We start from the raw sequence: 18,033 nt of genomic DNA, 5'->3' as shown, positions 1-18,033 counted from the left end.
GAGCTGCCTCCTCCTATACAGCCCCTCCCAGCCCTGCACTCGACTCTGTTACCTGGCATGTTAACCCTTCTCTCTTTACCTGTAGGCAAACTCTCTCGCGGTTGGTCCTTATCATGTGTTGTTGAGGTTTTTGCCATTATTTTTCTTGGTTAAGAGACTTGGTGATGTTTGCACACTCTGATGCGCTGAACCATTGAATAACAGATCTGAGGCGTTGGTTCACAGCTGCCCCGACCCCTGCCATCTCCCCAGCGTCCTCACCCACCCCTCCCCCTTCACCTGTATTTTGCTGTCGATTAGTTGAACTGACGGTATTTTCTCCCTTGATTCCCCTGATCAGAAGCCCCGTCTGCTCCCCTCCAGCAGACGGACACTGGGAGGAGGCTCCCCGTCCCAGCTCACCCTGTAGCTCAGATCCGATTGCCCCCTGCCTCCAGGTGGTCTCTGTCTTGTGGGGTGTGTGTGTATTTGTGTGTGTGTGTGTGTGTGTGTGTGTGTGTGTGTACACTCTCCCTTGACCTCTCAGTAAATCATCAGAGCGCAAAAAAAAACAAGCTTCGGCCTCGTGCTCCATGTCTCCCTGCCCTCACCCTACTCCGCCCCCTGCTGTGTGGCTGCACGAGCCCCAGGCTGTTTCCCAGGCACTGTCAGGCCCCTGAGCTACACGCACGTATCCTTCCGGCCTGAGGAGCACCCGCGAGAGAGGCAGGGTCGGGCAGGGGTGAGCCCCACGTCCAGGGGGAGCACAGCGAGGGTCCCCAAGAGCATCAACACCAGAGAGATTACGGCAGGGAGGTGGAGGAGGGTGACGGCAGCTGCTCCCCAGGGCGGGGGACCTCTCAGTCGGGGGGCCTTCGGGGCTCTCACTGTCGGCCAGGCCCGTGCCATCACTCAACCTGCTGTTTACTTGCAAACTGTCTTTAAAGAAGAACCAAGACAAGGAAACAATTTCTAGAGGATGAAGTTTCTACCCCAGAACGTGGCTGTTGGTCGGGGCGGGGTGCAGGACAAGAGAAGCCCGGGGACTCGTCTCGCAGACTCGTCTCGCCGTTTGTACAGCGGCTTCTGTTCAGCTCGCCTGGGCTGAATCTGGCTCATGTGGCCCCTAATTACCCTGTGAGTTGCACAGACCAGAATTCTCAACCCTTTTGCCGACGCCGCAGGTGAGGCTGGGGTGGCAGTGCCTCTCCCCGCCTCCCAGCTGGACCCCAGGCCCCCTGGTGTGGTCCAGCCCCCGCCCTGGGCCGCTGTCCAGCCTCTTCTGTCCCCGATGCTGTCTGACTGACACGTCTCCCGTGTCCCCCTCCCGTGGCTCCCACCGGCCAGGATTTGTTCAGCCCTCGCATTCGGCAGTTTGTATTTTAAATAACCGCAGGAGGCTTCTTAATTTTCTAAACAAAAAGCTACCAGCCCCCTGACGGTTTGAAGCCCCTCCAGCTCCCCCCACCCTCCCTCGCCCACGCCGGGATGCTCTTCAGTGTCCAGACTAAGGAGCTGGAGCAGAGTCGCGCCGACGGGCTGTGTGTGAGAACACGGGGACAGTGAGTGTGACAGAGCGCAGAGGACGTGCCCTGAGACCGCCTCTCAGCTCCGCTGGCCCTCCCTCCCTCCCACACAGGCAACGGCTTCTGGGCGGAGGGGACACACGTGTCGCCACCCAAGGCAGGAGAGGAGGACAGGCTGGACAGGCCTGTGGATGTGCTCGAGGCCTGCTGCCCTCCTCGGTCTGGGGAGCGTGGAGGGCGACAGCGCCGGGGGCCTCTGTTCACAAACCCCACGCCAGCTGTAAAGCACCCGAGCAAAGGGCGTTCCTTCCAAACCCCTGCTGACGACAGTGGAGCAGCTGGTCTCCAGCCAGTCACACGGCCTTACCGCTGACGCCCGCAGACGGCCCAGCCCTCGTCCGGGGTGCACCTGGACTCTTAGCCGACGGATCCAACCAGATTGAAGCAGGCCCGCTGACCACTGCCCGGAACTCAGGCTCTACGGGCCTGCCCACAAGAGTGGACGTGGCCCTGCGCCCGAGGGCAGCCAGATCGTGCGGACAAGTTGTGTGAGCAGCGATGCTTCAGCTGAGGCAGGACCCTCCGCCGTGCGGCTCTGACTTCAGGCCGCCTGCAACGTGGGGGTCTGGACGCTCCCTGGCGCAAGGACAAGGTCAGGCCCAGGGCGCTTCCAGGCCTCCCCGCGCTCTCCAGTCCTACTGTCGTTGCAAGGCCTCCTCTCGCAGGCAGCCGCGCCGTCCCGGCCTCAGAGGGAGCCGCGAGGCCTTTCCCTCACCTCTGATGCTGTCACACCTGCCGAATGCGCCTGCCCTGCAAACGTTTGCCACCTTCAAACGCCTCTCCCCTGAAACGCCTCCCTCGCTCCCGCCTTTGCCAGGCTCTGGTGCCCCCCAGGAAGTGGACTCCCCAGGGGTTCCCGGAACATTGTGTGTTCCTCCAGCGAAGTCAGACCCCCGCTCTGTGAGCCGGGCACTGGGACCCATCATGGAGGGGACAAGCCCATCCCGGAGCGCCAGCTGGCAAACTCAGGCAGGGGGACAGCCCGACAGGAGCACAGACAACAGGGAGGTCCTGCCGCCCGGGAGGAGCCGCTGAGCGCTTCGGGGAAAACGCCGTCAAGTAGGGGGAGTCGGAGCAGCTGGGAGCAGAGCCGGCGGGTGCTGAGCATCTGTGAAGGTGACTTTGAACAAAGCAGAGGCGTGGAGGAAGGGAGGCGTTGCCCTGGAAGACACCCCGGGAGGAGCTTTGGGGGGACGAACAGGGCAGAGGGGAGATGGGGGACCAGGGAGGGCACCCGATTTGGGCCTTAACCTGAGCAGGAAGGGGAGACACCGGCCTTTTCAGAAGAGGTGCCCCGTGACCAGGGGACCACTTTGCCGTCCACTTGAGTCAAGGGCGGAAGCCGGGACACCACGTGGAAGGGGAACATAGTCCTCCGGGTGGGAGGGCGGGTGCTGCTGCAGAAGTGGTGGAAACGGTCAGGTTCCCAGCCTGAAGTGACAGGAGGCCTGACAGCGCCTCCCGACAGACTGGACGTGGGCTCGCGAGAAGGGTGCCCGGGGTGCCGTGCGGTTCGGCCGAGAGGCAGGAGGACGGAGTTGGTGTCAGCTGGGGGGGGGGGGCACGTTTGTGTGAGGAGGTCCGGGCGCAGGTGGGCGCGTCTACCTGACTGTCCGGGGGGGACGTCTGAGGTCGGGGGAACCCTGGTTGGGCAGCTGGGCCCTCCCTTGTTCCCAGCTGAGCGAGATGCCGGGGAGGTTTGCAGAGGGCATCTGAGCCGAGGGACCTCGGACGTCCCCTGAGTCGTGGGGGAGGTGGGAGCACTGGTCTCAGCGGGCTCAGACCCGCCAGCAAGGCCCCAGAAAGCGTTCGCTCTTCCCCGAGAGCCGTCTGCTTTTGTTTGTCCGTTCCCTTGAGTCTCTGTCTTGCTGTCTCCTTTTCTCCGTCCTTCAGGCTCACTTGTCCCCCCGTCTCCCCCCGTGTGGAGTGATTCTCTGATGCTGTTAGCACGCCTGACGAGCTGATTCCATTCATTTATTCTTCACGAGTTTCTTTGTTTGTTATTTGTTTGAATGACTGTCCTTCCCAAGGAAGATTGTCCCAAGGAACCACCCTGGCGATTTTGTTATCCATCCTGGTAATCCGTCCTGTTGGGTGCGAGCTTCTGGCAGGTCACAGCACCCGGGGGCCACCGAGCTACAGGGGAATCACGTAGTGACTCCTGAGATGGAAGCCGGGCTGCCCACGTCTCAGCTCAGCCACAGGCACGGAGAGAGCCCCCCCTGCTCGGCACCTGCCCTCCCGACCCCTTCCAGGGACCTTCTGAAGGGACGTTTCACCGGGGTGCCTGTGACCACAAAGGTTCTCCTTCCTGGCTAGAGCCTCCTTCCGCTTCTGGCTTGAGTTTTGCTTTGGAAGCACAGGTGCATGCCGGGGCTTCCAACACGGGGGCCTGGGGAGGGGCTGCACTCCCACCTTCCAGCTTCGCACCTTTGGGGTGACCTCGCCTGGCCCTCGGCCCTTTTCTGCCCCATCTCCCCCCTCCTCACCCCCACCTTCCTCGTCCAGCTCTCCCCTCCTCACCCCCACCTTCCTCGTCCAGCTCTCCCCCCCACCCCCATGTTCCTCGTCCAGCTCCCCCCTCCTCACCCCCACCTTCCTCGTCCAGCTCTCCCCCTCCTCACCCCCACCTTCCTCGTCCAGCTCTCCCCTCCTCACCACCTTCCTCGTCCAGCTCCCCCCTCCTCACCCCCACCTTCCTCGTCCAGCTCTCCCCCTCCCCCTCCTCACCCCCACCTTCCTCGTCCAGCTCCCCCCTCCTCACCCCCACCTTCCTCGTCCAGCTCTCCCCCTCCCCCTCCTCACCCCCACCTTCCTCGTCCAGCTCTCCCCTCCTCACCACCTTCCTCGTCCAGCTCTCCCCCCTCCTCACCCCCACCTTCCTCGTCCAGCTCCCCCCTCCTCACCCCCACCTTCCTCGTCCAGCTCTCCCCCCTCCTCACCCCCCCTTCCTCGTCCAGCTCTCCCCCCTCCTCACCCCCACCTTCCTCTCCAACCCTCCTCCTGCACAGACTCAGGCCCCCCTCCCCGTTCATACCAGGCCAACATGGTCAGTGAAGAACTTTGCACTTGACCCCCCCCCCCACTTGCCCCGGAATCTGAAGGCCAGGGGCCCCGCCCTCTGCGCGAATGGATCCCAGTTGACTGTGCTTATTGCAACCTTGCGTCTCTCGCGCGAGGAAGCGTTTCCTGCGACCTTAAAACCCATGCCATTTAAAGCAGATTTTACTTTGGGCTCCTTAAAGCCCCTTTCCCGCAGCCACCCCTGGGGTGCTGAGATGTGGCATCTCCCAGCCCCTGCGCAGCCACAGGACCGCACTCCTGTCCCCAGGGCACCCGTTTCTCCTGCTGGGAAGGAGAGCTAAGAGGAAAAGTGCACATGCTGGCTGCCGGCCGTGCTGCCAGGCGTCTCTGGACGCCGCCGACTCGGCCATTCCCAGCTCTCCACGGGCACCTGCTGGTGCTTACCCTCCACCCCAGGTCCGCCGGGGTCTCCCCACGGTACCAGGACGTGCTCACCGCTGGACTCGCCATCCTGTCTTGCAGATCAAATTGAGATAAGCTTAGAGACAGTCAAAGCAGAGAAGCAGGGCTTGGGTGGGGGGTAGTCCGGGGGGGGGCGTCAGCTGGACTCAGATCTTCAGGTGATTTGGAATGGAATTTAAATCAGATCCACTCCCTAGGTTCTGGACAAGATTTTTCTTTTAAAAAAAAAGGAAAGTTTCTGTAGAAGGGCAGCCAAGACTCACTCCGGTGACGTTGATCTTGACTCGTGGTTCAGAGGGAGACGGAGTTTCAGCGTCCAGACGTTGCCGCCACTGTCTCAGGGCAGCCGTGGGGCCGGGCGCCCTAGTCTGTGGAGCTGTGCACCACTCGGCCTTCCCTGGAGGGAGTCGGGGACATCTGCTTCTCAAAGCCAGCGCGTTTAGGAGGCACAGCAGTGGCTTATGTTGCTCCAGAATTCTCTCTGACCTCCTGACCACGGGAGAAGGTCCTGGAAGACAACTCGCTGGGGTATTCCAGCCTCGACGTCCACCTCTCGAGGGCTACCTGGCCCTCCATCCCCAGTGGTCCTAGCCTCCTGGCTACACAAGAAGGACGAGGAGGAGGAGGGGGAAGAAGAGGAGGAGGAGGAAGAGGGAGAAGCGAAGGAGGACGTAGGCCCTTCTTCACGTGGTGAGGAGCTGCTTTCCAACAACTTCAGTTCTCCAGAGAGACCCCGTCGTGTTAACCGCTGGGAAATCCCACCGGTTCTCACATCCGTCCTCCTGGGAAGACCCACTCCATCTTGGAGGACCCTCTCTCCGGCTGCCGGTGTCCCCTCCTCCACGAGGTCTGGGGAGGGGACCCCAGTGAAGAGGAGCCGTGAGTAAGTTCTGGAAGCAAAGCTTCTATCCACTGAGGGGAGGCTTCTCCTCAGGTCCTGAGCTGGGTTCAGGGAGGCAGTTCTGCAGACAACGTCCGCTGGCCGCCCGGAGCCGCGCTGGTCTTCGCCGGTTGTACCGCAGGGTGCGCTGCGGCCGTGCGCCCAGTGCGGGAGGAGGGCCGTCCCCGCAGCTGCCCATGGCCTGTCAGCCGGAGCCACCAGCGTGGACTCTGAAAACGCTCCCCGCTGCCTCTCAGAGGCAGAGCAGCCTCGTTCCGTTTCTACCAACTGCATGGACAAATTAGCTGTCTGCACATCCTCAACCCCTCAAAGTGACCAGATCCTTAGAAAACAAGGGTGAAAGGGTTGGCAGCACAGAATGGGCTCCACGCTCACCGTATCGGACACGGCGCTGGATCTACCTCCACCGAGCGCCACGATGGGGGCACGGCAACGTCCCTCGCTCGCTGCGGGGGGTGCGGGAGGGTGCCCGCGTGCACAGGGGTCCTTACGCCCCTTCCTCCCCAGGAAGACGGCAGGTGAGAAACCGTAAGCTGCTCGGGGGCCCTGGGAGCAGGTCCGAGAAAGGGTCGGAGGTGGACGGCACGTGAATTCCCCAGGCTCCCGACTGAGCCTGGATTTGGCTCCAAAAGTAGAACTGACTAATGCTCAGGGGTTCCTCAAACCCCGGTTCTGGGGGTCCCAGAACCGTCTCTGGGCCAAAGGTGCAGCTGCCCTGTCTCCCTCCTAGCTCAGGGGACGCCAAGCAGCAGGCAAGGACGCCAACGACGGACGGCCACCCAGGGTACCTGGGGGTGTCAGCAGACGGGGTTCTCCGAGGGCAGGGCTGTGGGGCGGGCCTCTTCACGTTGGCCCACTTAGAAATCACTCCGGGTTGCTCTCTGGCTTTTTCTGGTGCCGAGTTACTTTGGGGACCGTGGATCTTCTAAGTGTAGCTCCTCACGTAAGAACAGATTCCTGCAAGAGGCTGACAGGCAGCCCTGCACGGGCACCCTCTGAAGAGGGGGCTTAAGGCCCAAGAAGAAAACCGACCCAGGAGTGTCCAGATTCTCCCAAAGTGAGGCTCTCTGGAGAGCCACTGAGCCCTGGGCTGGGGGACGCCACACAGGAACCCCAGAGGCCCCCATCCTCCCTCCCACCACGGCCTGCAGGGCGCCTCCTGACTCCCTGTCCAACTGAGACATTTAAAAATCCCAAAGGAAGGCTTCTGAGTGTTTAAGAAGTAAAATAAAATAAGCAGTTTTCATTGTTTAATGGCCGGGGGTTAATTTAGCTGGGCCAGATGACCCAGGTGGGTCCTCTAATCACCTCTATCCTGGTCTCATTCAGGATGGGGTTGATCCAGAAGACCTTGGAGCATGTGCCCAGGGCTCATGGCAGTAATGGCAGCGTTGATGGTTTCCAGGGTGGATCTAAGAGGGGTGAGGGACCAAGCCCTTGGGGCCCGCTGCCCTGCGCCCCAGCACCAAAGCTGGTGTAGACGCACCTCTGGCCACCCTCATGCCCCTCCCGGCTGATGTCCCAGAAACCTGGAGCTCCTCACGTGTCTGCACGGGGCACAAGCACTCGCCCAGCCTGGAACTTCCTCCGTGTGCATGCGTGCGTGTGTGTGTGTCTCCGTGTTCTATCTCGGCCTGCTAGCCAAACCCCAGAGACCCCACACCCTCCAGGCATGAGGGTCCACCTGGCAGCTGGTGACCCCCAGGAGGCAGAGACAGATCTAGAACGTATTCCATAAGTGGCCAGAGAGGTGTCCCGACCCTCCCCTTGCCTCACCCTGCATCTCCACCATTCCCAAGAGAGGACACCTGCAACCTGCTGTGGGAAAACAGAGGAAGTTGCTGAGAAATCTGTTACCAAAGGTGTATTTTCAGTCTGCTGGCAAATGTCTACTGTGCACATTTCCGTCCTTCAAAAACCCCATGACCTGTTCTCCTTGTTTGTTCCTTAAACACAGAAACACAAGAGCAACCCTCTGAGAGTGGAGGGGAGAGTGAAGTCCTGACCTAGAACGAGTTAGCACTCGGGGCCGGGGCCATCCGGGGCTGAGCTCTGTGCGGGGCCAGCGGGCAGGGCCGCTTCCCGGGCACAGGCTTGGGGCTGCAGGGCGTCCCCCTGCACCCGGCTCCTCGACGCCTGCCCCCAAGCCACCCAGCACTCAGGTCCGTGAGAACAGCTTCTCCGGATGTTAATCAAAACATCCTAAATTGTGTGCAGGTCTTTCAAATTTCAAAAACAGTCCACACTTGCTATCTCGTGCTGTGGCTGGAGCTCTCCCCACTGTGGACTGGGAGCCCAGCAGGCCTGGCTCCCCCGGGCCTCAGCGTGGGGACTGGACCCACCCTCAGGTGGCCTGAGGACCACCTCTGTGGCTCGTCCTCGGTGGTAACTAAACCACTGTCTTCCCCTGAATGTGTCAGAGGGGGCCACTGCCAAAAAGACCAGCCCTGGGCGGAGGCCAGGCCCCTCTCCCTGAGCTGGCAAGGCTGGGCCAGTGCAGGCCAGGGGCTATCTCAGGACACGCAGCTGGTTAAAAACCAACAAAACCTCCGTCCTCAGGGTTCAGAAGCCCTCATTTGTCATGGCTGTGAGGTAGTTAGTCCGTGGCCAGAGGTGGTCCCGGTAGGGGAAGGCCCCGAAGCCCTGCGGGTGGGAGGCCCGCCGTGCACAGCCCCTGCCGCCTGCTCCGCCTCTCCCGCCACCGTGTTGCTCCTGTGTTTCCCAGACCTCGGGGGCCGGGCGTCTTCGTCGGAGACTCATTACAGCTTATCTCTGTCTGCCTTTCTTTAAAGCCAGCTGAACATACCCAATGTTCTCCCTTTATGGTAAGACCGGGCTCCAAACCACGCTCTCGGCTTGTGACCGCCTCTGACACCCCACTCGCACCCGACCCAGCCCAGCTCCCCGTGCATGCCGCCCCGGGTCCGCCTGTGCCTTGCCTGCCTGGTCTGTGAGCTGTCGGTGCTGGTGTGACTCTTCCGTCCCTGAGCTTTCCTGTGGGGGGCGATTCACTGTGACTTTGACTGTCTGGTGAGCCGCGGGAGAGAACCGGACCGAGGGCCCCTTCCTGTTAAACGTCCTGAGGGTGCCGTCTCCAGCCTCAATCTGAGTGGGGTTTGCACAGGGCACCCCAGGCGCCTTGGTGAGGCCTCGGGGAAAGGAGGGGCTGGGAGGGCAGTGCCCCCCATCACCAGGCGTCTGTGGCTGCTGGCCGGCCTTGAGCTTGAGTTCACGGCCCCAGTAAGAGGTTCGGCTGGGTTCCCTACTGACAGTTGGCTTTCCCATCACTCGGCAGGGCTACCTGTGAGGTGCTTTAGAAGTAGGCCACAACCGCTTCCCTGCAGCAGGTTGTGTGGCCGGTGGCCACGCCTGCCACCAGAGTCCGGGACTCGCCCGCTCTGGCTAAGGTGATGGAGTGGCGACCACTGTGACTTGGCGGCCTCCTTGGAGCAGCCTTTCGAAACGGCTGCCACTACGCATTTCAGAAGTGGGCCACGTGCGGGTTTTCAGAAGGACCAGAGAGTGGGTGAAGTCCCTGCGCCCCGGAAGTCCGGGGGGCGGTGGGTGGCGCTTCCTGAGGAAGCCCACCCTGGGCTGTGTTGCCCCCGCCCTGGTCACTGATCACTGGAGCTTTAGCAGCTGCAGCGGCCGGGACGGCCCTGAACCCAGGCCGGAGCTCAGACTGCAAGCTCAGTCTTTGCTTTTTATGTCAGAGGCAGGTGCCCCTGCGGCACCAGCTTCCCAGCGCTGGATGCGCAGCTGAGCTTCCGTGTGAGCTGTTTCTTCTTTCTTCCCCCTTCCCAAGCTCGGTGGAACCGACAGCCTAGTTACAAAGCCCGAGCACCCCCACCCACTCTGCACCCTCCTCTGGGGGAGCACAGCCTCCTTCTAAGGAGAGAAAACAGAATTTCAAGTAGGTACACAGGCGACAGAAGCACAGAGATGAAGGGCATCAAAGACTTCCAGACACACAGGCAGGTCGGCTGGGCGGGGGTACTGCTGTGGGCTCCCTCCCCGGCCCCCGCGGCTCCTCAGCCTGGTTTCTGTGGCCCCCCCAGGGCGGAGCCAGAGGTGCTGGCTGTGGGCTCCCGGTTCTGATCAGGAGAGTGGAGAGGCTGCTGGAGCCCTGGACACCGGTTGGAACCAAGGCCGTGGGATTTTCGTGGGTGTTGTCGGGGTGGATCTGACCTGGTTAGAAATCCAGCGAGGGGAACAGGGAACTGAGGACCGAGAGACGCTCCCTTGCGGGGGCTGCGGCAGGACAGTAACAGGAAGCCCAGAGGTCCGTTCTCTCCCGGGGCCCGTGGGGCTGGGGTGCTGCGCCAGCGCTGGGGAACCGGCCTGCCCTGGGGGCCCCACCCGCCGCTCTCTGGCCGGTGTGGGCAGGAGGGTCGGGGGTCCATCTGTGCTGACTGTCCTCAGATCTGGAGGCAGAGGGCGGTGGGGCCGCCTGTCCTGCCCCCGAGCCCTGCCCGGGTGCACGCCAGCCCCTGGCTCCCCCAGGCCCAGCAGCCCCAGCCCCGTGCCTCCTCTGCTGGCCCTGGCCTCGAGTGCACCCCTCTTGGCCCCCCCCGGCCTCCCTTCAGGACCCCACTGGGGAGACCACCTGCCCTGAGCAGGACCCTCGATCCTGTCACACCGAGACCGGACTTGTCACCCTGCCTGTGCCCCCACCCCTCCCAGGTCTTGCAGCCTGAGGCTCCGGAGCAGAGGGGGAGGTGCGGGGAGCAGCCTGAGGACAGCAGGGACTGTGGCCCAGGCACTGTCCACACCGAGCATCACCCCAGACCCACCCCAGCCACGGGGGCCTGTGGGAGGTGGGGGGAGGTGACACAGAATCCCAGTGGCTACGGGGCAAGACCCCTCCGTGGGCAGCCTACCCCGCCCACCAGGACCCCCGGTGCCATCACTCCTCAGGGATGGAGGCCAAGCCGGCCCAGCCCCCTCGCAGGGAGCCAGTCCCACTCAGGATGCAGGACCCTCAGCCAAGCCGGGCAGGAGGAAGGCAGGGGGGCTCCGGGGCGGCGCTCAGCCTAGATTTCAAAGCCTAGGGGATTCCTTAGGGAATCTTCTGCTTCCCCACCCAGGGGGTAAGACTAGGATGGTGGGGATGGGGCTCAGGGCCTGGGCACAGCCGGGCTCTGCCTGGGGCTGGACCACCGCAGGCGGCCCAGGGAGTGGGAGTGCCAGTGACCCGCCAGGCCACGTGGCTGGGCAGGCCCTCCCTGTGGGCCCCTCTGCTGTGTTAACTGCCACCTCCTGTTGCCAACGGCTCCAGAACGCGGAGGAGAACTCCCGCATCTCCATCACCTTCTTCCGCCTCTTCCGGGTCATGCGCCTGGTCAAACTGCTGAGCCGCGGGGAGGGCATCCGGACCCTGCTGTGGACCTTCATCAAGTCCTTTCAGGTAGCACCCGCCCCCCCCCCCACCCGGGAGAGGGCCCCGCACGCTCCCAGAGCCAAGGGGAGGTGGAACCGGTTCTGCCTTCTCTCTCTTCTGTGTTTTCTCCAAGAATTTCCCTCGCCAAGGGGCTTTGTGGTGGGAGAGGCCTGAGAGTGGGCGGAGGCCCTCTGTCCAGGAGCACTGCGTGAGGGTCTGCCCATGGCTTTAGCCAGACCCCCTGGCCTCGGGGAGAGGCGGTCCCCAATGTGGGCACGGGCTGCCAACTGCAGGATTAATTCTCTCCACCCGGCAGTCGTTTCCTTCTGTAGAAGAGGAATGACGCTGCCCGGCATCTCTAGGGAGTGTTATGTAAGCTGGAGTTAAAAGAGACAGGCCGCTGGGTCATGGGAATTTCCTGAGGGCAGTGGTGCACGGACCCTGGCCCGAGGCTGCTGCTCAGGGACAAGGATGGGTCCTGATCCAAGCAGGTTGCAGGCAGAGGAAGGGGCTCTGCCGGGAGGGCTCATGTGCTCCCGGCAGCCCCCCAGGGCAGCCCCCAGCCTCTGCCCTCTTCGCAGCACCCCACCAGCCGGCCAGGCCAGGGGTCTTCCCAGTAACGGGCTCCCTCCCCACCTGCTCGTCCCTGGGGATCTGAGGAGTCTGATGGGGGTGGGCCCGGGTCCCACAGCCGGGGGCAACTGTACAGACCCCGTGTACTCACCCACCCCCGACATTCTCTGGGCTCAGAAGGGGCCCGGAACGCCCACCAGGCAGGGCGCACACCCGGTCCCTTGGCGCCACCTAGTGGTGTGCGGGCTGGGTGCACAGCCTCTGTGAGCCCGTGAGGCCTCCCCCAGGCCGATTGGCTGAGTGAATAAAACGCCGGAGACCAGCAGCGGGCAGGGCACTGCCCGGAGCGTTTAGTGAGCCGTAAACCCTGAAATGCAACAAACCCCCTGAAGTCATCACTCTTCTTCCCATTTTCCAGATGAGGCGACCGGGGCTCAGAGAGGTTAGGCACGTGCCCAAGCTCCCACAGCAAGGAAGTGGCAGAAACGGGACTGAGCCCAGGGTCTCGCTGTCATTACATTTCCCTTTGTAACGCCTTTATCACACCCGGTGGGACAGCTTAAAGCTGTGTGAGGGGAGGGAAAGCCTGGTGTGTGTCCCCTGAGCCCCCAGCCCAGCCACACGAGGACAGGTGTGCGGCGGGAGTGACGTATTGAGGAATGTGACCCCACACCCGCTTTCCTGGGCCCATCCCACTGCTTCTCAGGTGCTTGAAACCCAGGTGAGGCGAGGGGTCAGCGCCAGGGCTCAGCGTTCGCCCTGGTGCCCAGGTCGCCTGTGGGGCTCCCGGAAAGGCCCCCAGCCAGGCAGCAGCCGTGGCTGGGGGACGCGATCTGGGGTGGGGGTGTGGCCAGCCCGCCCCGCCCGGCCCCACGGTGTCTGTGCCCTTCCAGGCCCTGCCCTACGTGGCCCTCCTGATCGTGATGCTCTTCTTCATCTACGCCGTCATCGGGATGCAGGTAGGACCCGCCGCGCCCCCGCTCCTCCTCCTTCCTCCTCCCAGGCCCAGCCCACACCCTCCTCCCCGCACCTCCTCGAGCTCCTTCTGGCTCCAGAAGGTCGCAGGAGTCGGAGCGTCCCCTGTGGACTCTGCCGAGGCCAAGCTCAGAGGCCTTCCCCCTTCACCCTGGCCTGGGTTCTGCTGTGGATGGGGCAGGACTCCCCCAAGTCACACGAAGGGCCTGAGGAGGGCCAGGCCCCTGTCAGGAGACAGCGGGAAGCGCGTGTCAGACGGCACCTCCTTCCCAGGTCTGACGGCCCGAGACCCACCGGGCCAGCGGCATTCAGGAGACCTAAAGATGGGGGGGGCGGGGGCAGCCCTCCCAGTCGAACGGGCCCCCTGCACCTGGCCCTGCCCCACACCTAGAGTCTGCAGCCGGCCCTGGCCGGCGGGGCTCAGCGCAGCGCCCCGCCCGGGGGAGGCTCCTGCCCGCGGCAGCAGCGCCTCAGCTGCACTTCCTCCGCTTGCTGGTCACAGGACCCCAAGGTTCACAGGGCTCACCCTTTCCAGATGAGAGAGCAGCCTGGCCCCCGACCAAGGGTGGCCATTCCTGAGATAATCGTAGCTTTAAACGGCCAGAAAAAAAGACAAAAGGAGGCCTCTGAGGTCAAGGGCGACTTGAGCTTCTGCGTCCCCCCCCAACCCCACGGACTCCACGGACGGAACTTGGGAGAGTGCTTGGGTGCACAGAGCTGAACGCCTCCAGCGGAGCCTGGAGCTAACACGCAGGGCTGGGCCCTGAAAGCTCCGGAGTGGGGCCCGGCTTTCTCACCACAGAAAGGGGGTCACCATGGTGACTGTGGGGTGGCGGCTGGGTGACACCCCCATCTCGGGGACGAGACCACAGTGCACATCGAGTCACCACTGCGCTGCGCACTTTAAATACGTGCAGTTATCCTTGTTAATTAGTCCTCAATAAAGCTTTTTGAAAAAGAAGACAAGAAAAATGTTCTCAAGAATCTGCAATCAAAAACAAAAAGAAAAAAGAAAGAAAGAAAAAAGAAAGAGGAAGGCCAGCAAGGCCTCTGTCCTCGCAGAAGCAGAGCTGAGGTCTTGGCTCTCAGCCCCGCTCCCGGGGGGTAAAGGGCACTCAATTGCTGCTGCCTGTCCAGTGTGGAGGCCGGGGTTCGGGGCTGGACAGGGGTCAGGCGCCTCCCCCGTGAGGCCCTCCAGATGCTTGTGGGCCAGCCTGTCTGGGGTCAGCTGTGAGCCCCGAAGAGCCCTTGGAACGCCAGGTGGGACAGGACCCCTCCGTCCACACTCACCGAGCCCGTCCTCTCCCCCCAGGTGTTTGGGAAAATCGCCCTGAACGACACGACGGAGATCAACCGGAACAACAACTTCCAGACCTTCCCCCAGGCCGTGCTGCTGCTCTTCAGGTGGGTCTGCACGGCAGGTGCGTGGGGGGCAGGTGCGCGGGGACAGGTGCACAGGGCACCTGTGGGGGGCGGGGCAGGGTGACAAGGTGGCCGCCCTCACTGCTGTTACCACGACTGGACAGGCGCACCCGCCGGTGACATGGGACATCAGTAGGGGATGAGAAGTCACACTCTGAAGCGCCCTGGTTGGAGGCCAAGCCAGTCCAGAGCCGGGCCCGCAGCGCCCTCGCTCTGTGACCTTGAGTGACCTTGAGCAAGACTCAGCTTCCTCCTGCAAGCTGCTTGGGCTCCAGAGTCGGTGTGCTGGCCGTCTCGGGGGTCCGGTCACCCACACTCAGTGCCCCTCGTCTGGGCCAGCACGAGCCCCCCCTCCTGGGGAGCCACCCCGCAGGTCCGGCTGCCCCCAAGGGAGCAAATCAATGCTGTAGCTGCATCTCCCCCTTGTCTGGGCCCCAGTCACCCCTGCTCATCGCAGCCTGGGACGCTGGGCCCCGTCTGGGGTTCCTCCACTCCTGGACCACATCACTTCTCGAGTCCATTCTCGCACGTGAGTTCCACAGCCTGTGACGCCGGCAGAGGCAGTGAGCCCTGGCCCCTCCATGGGGGCCTTTCCAGAAGGCCCGGGGGCCGTCTCTGTCAGCTCACCCCCTTCACCGTGTCCTGCAGAGTCCTGTCCCCACATCCACGCCCAAGTGTCGCTGTTTCTCAAATGTGTTAAATCGCTCTTGAATGTCAGCCTGACGGCGCGCCTCCCTCAGACCACGGCCGTGAGAACACAGGGACTGCTGTGAGCCCCCGCTCAGCAACAGCACTTAAGCCTGAGCTGCACTTAGATATGGGATTGGACACAGTTACGCACCCGAGCTCCGGGTCTCCCCCTCCTTTCCAAGGAGACAGACTGACAGGAGACAGTCCGTGAACGAATGAGGAAGGACAAAACCCCAAAGCGTGCTGCCGGCGAGCCAGCCACGCGAGGAGGCCCTAAGTGAAAGCGGGCGGGTGGGGTCCAGCGGGAAAAGGCCCGAGTCGGGGAAACACATGCCCACCCAGGGTGCCGGCCGCGGAGGGTGCGGTCCCCGGGGCTCCCCCGAGCTCAGGACCCGCGGGACGAGGCGCCAGGGGCCTGGGGCCACGATCGGGCTGCTTGCTCAGGGGACTGCATTTGGAGAGCATTTGCCGACGACGCCCACAGGCTGAGAGCGGAGCCCTGGCGTCGCAGCCCAGGGCTTTGGGTCTGAGAGGCAGAGCAGGGCCCCGGGGAGCCCGCTCTCCGAGAGAGGCGACCCCTCGGCCGAACGACTTGGCTTTCTCGCCTGGTCCCCAGAGAGGCTCCTGCAACGAGACCTCGATCCACAGAGATGTGGGCCGGGCTCTGCACCTCCCCAGAGTGTCGCGGAACAACCAGCGTCAAGGAAGAAAGACCCGCAGCTACCGGTGAGCGAACACGCTGGCGCGCAGAGAATACGGAGGCCCCAGGTATCTGGAGATAAATGCAGCTTGTGTCTTTAGAGGAATTTCAGAGCATGAGACGTCTGTCAGCCTGAAAAGGAGCAGGAGGAGAAGAGGTCGTTGTGAACGAGAGCAAGTCAGAGAGGGCGCTGGCAGACACACTGCTGAGACGGTTTAGAGTGGACGCAGCTGAAGAGGGGATTCACGATCTGCAAGACCGAGGCAGGGGCTGTGTCCTTACACGGCAAAAGAGACAAAGGTTGAAAATATGAGACTTGACACGTGGATGGAGGTCAGAGCCAGGAAGCCCCATCTTCATGACACAAACTCAGACAGAACGAGCCAGAGGCGTGGAAAGAAGGGACCACAGACCAGGGAAAGGGCAAGTGAAGACAGGAGCCTTCGGACGGGAGGGCCTGCGAGGGCGGGCAGGCGCAGCGGAAAGGGGCCTCCACCAGACCCGCGGCGAGGCTGCAGAAAACCAAGAGTAAGGCAGAAATCCCGAAGGCTTCCCAAGAGGGCGAAGCGAACCGCTTGCCAGGGACCAGGTGCCGTTGGGCCACGGGCCACCGTCCCGGGCGTGCTGGGAGGCGGGTAGCGGACTCGGTGTTAGGAGGAGAGTGGGCTTTGGGACCCAGCCTCCTGGGATGCAGCCCGATCAGCATCCAAGTAACAAAATGTAGGCCTTTCCAGAGCGTGAGGAGGCTTTCCGCGTGAACCACCTCTGACACGATTACATGGGGACGTTCTTCCACAGAAAAGAAAATCACTCGAAGCAGCAGTGAGCAGAGTAACGCCGAGTAGAGCAATGCTGAGGTTTACGGTTACGACGTGTCATGGTGCTTGAGTCACCGTTCTAAGTACCTCACGGCTGAAGCTACAGACTGCTTAGAGAGGAGGAAGTAAAGGAAATTCAGAGCCAAAACTAACTTGCGTTTTAAAATTACTAAAAGTAAACTAATAGATGGAAGAAGAATGACAAAATAACCCTAAAGCAAGAAGGAATGCACTTACTAAAATAAAAGCAGAAGGTAATAAAATATGAAACAAAAATATTTATCAATAAACCTGAAAACAGATGGTTTGAAAAGACCAATAAATAGACAAACTTTCATCAAATCCAATTTAAAAAAGAAAGACGCAGCATCAGGAGTAAGAAAAAGCAACGTAACCGCAGATGTGGGGGTGATTTTAGAACGAAGAGAACATCACCAGCTTAGGCCGACATATCCGAGAACCTAGACGAAGAAGATGCTTTCGTGCAAGAAAGTATAAATTGTAAGAATTGTCTCAAGAAGAAATTTTTTGGTTAACCGCAACAGAAACTGATACGGTCGTCAAAGGTTAGTCCTCCAGTGGGCCCAGGAGCCAGCATTTTCACGTGTGATTTCCACCAAAACGTCAGCGTTCCTGTGTCACACAACCTTCCGGGAGCGGAAACGGGTAGAAACCTCCCCCGTCCTCCTGTGAGACAACGTAAGGCGAAAAGCAACAAGAAAGGGGAAGACTCAAGAAGGGTCAAAATGCAAGTGTGTGGACAGAAGTCTTGCTGTTTACCGACAACTCTGGCTGATGCAAGTGGAAAACCCAAGGACGTCAACTCCAGAACCTTGTAGCAATTAACAGGATGGGCACAGGGACAATGAACAGTCACGCTCCTTCCTGAGAATGTGCAAGTCTGCTCGCTGTGCTGCAACAAACACTGCAGACGGGGTGGTAAACAGCAGGCTTTTCTTCCTCGAACTTCTGGAGGCTGGAAGTCTGAAAGTCAAGGTCAAGGTTCTGGGCGATCCTGTTCCTGGGGAGAGCCCTCTTCCGGGCCCCGCTGGGTCCTCGCAGGGTGGAGAGGGGCGAGCGCTAGTCTCTCCTCCTGCTCTTATAAGGACACTAATCTCCTCACGCGGGCCCCTGCCTCATGACCTGGCCTAAACCGAAGCGCCTGCCAGCACCGTCACGCTGAGGTCCAGGGCTTCAGCATAGAAATTCTGAGGACACGGACACTGGGTCTGAAACAGGTGACTGCCGGCCCGTCCCTGTGACAGAGGAGCTCATACACGCTCACTTCTCCTAGTCTACGTGACACCGCAAGTTGTATCCAATGCAGTGAGATGAGAAAATCAAATCAAAGGGCAAGAACTGAAGAAGGAACAAAATTGATTGCCCAAAAAACCGACTGTCAAACTCAGTGACAAAGAAAAAAGCAAACAACCCCATTTAAAAGTAGGCAAAGAAAATAAACAAACAAACAAACAAAAACAGCGTAAATACAGGACAGAAATAGACTCATAGACAGAGAATAC

The 18,033-nt window shown here is 61.4% G+C and overlaps 1 protein-coding gene across 17 annotated transcripts in view; it reads left to right on the top strand.

Moving 5' to 3' along the window:
• The window catches only part of CACNA1C (calcium voltage-gated channel subunit alpha1 C), a 435,322-nt gene that overhangs the window by 391,221 nt on the left and 26,068 nt on the right, over window positions 1–18,033 (top strand). For 12 of the 17 annotated variants that reach the window (XM_064478850.1, XM_064478853.1, XM_064478846.1 and 9 more), the window contains 4 exons: window positions 8,745–8,777; window positions 11,231–11,359; window positions 12,799–12,864; window positions 14,193–14,284. In XM_064478850.1, coding sequence (XP_064334920.1) covers window positions 8,745–8,777; window positions 11,231–11,359; window positions 12,799–12,864; window positions 14,193–14,284 — 320 coding nt within the window. The remainder of the gene's footprint in view (window positions 1–8,744; window positions 8,778–11,230; window positions 11,360–12,798; window positions 12,865–14,192; window positions 14,285–18,033) is intronic. The other 5 variants (XM_064478856.1, XM_064478845.1, XM_064478854.1 and 2 more) reach the window with 1 other exon arrangement.

The sequence above is a fragment of the Camelus dromedarius genome, chromosome 25 (assembly GCF_036321535.1).
Source record: "Camelus dromedarius isolate mCamDro1 chromosome 25, mCamDro1.pat, whole genome shotgun sequence".
In the NCBI taxonomy this organism is placed as follows: domain Eukaryota; kingdom Metazoa; phylum Chordata; class Mammalia; order Artiodactyla; family Camelidae; genus Camelus; species Camelus dromedarius.
This window is presented reverse-complemented; position numbering and strand designations above follow the sequence as displayed.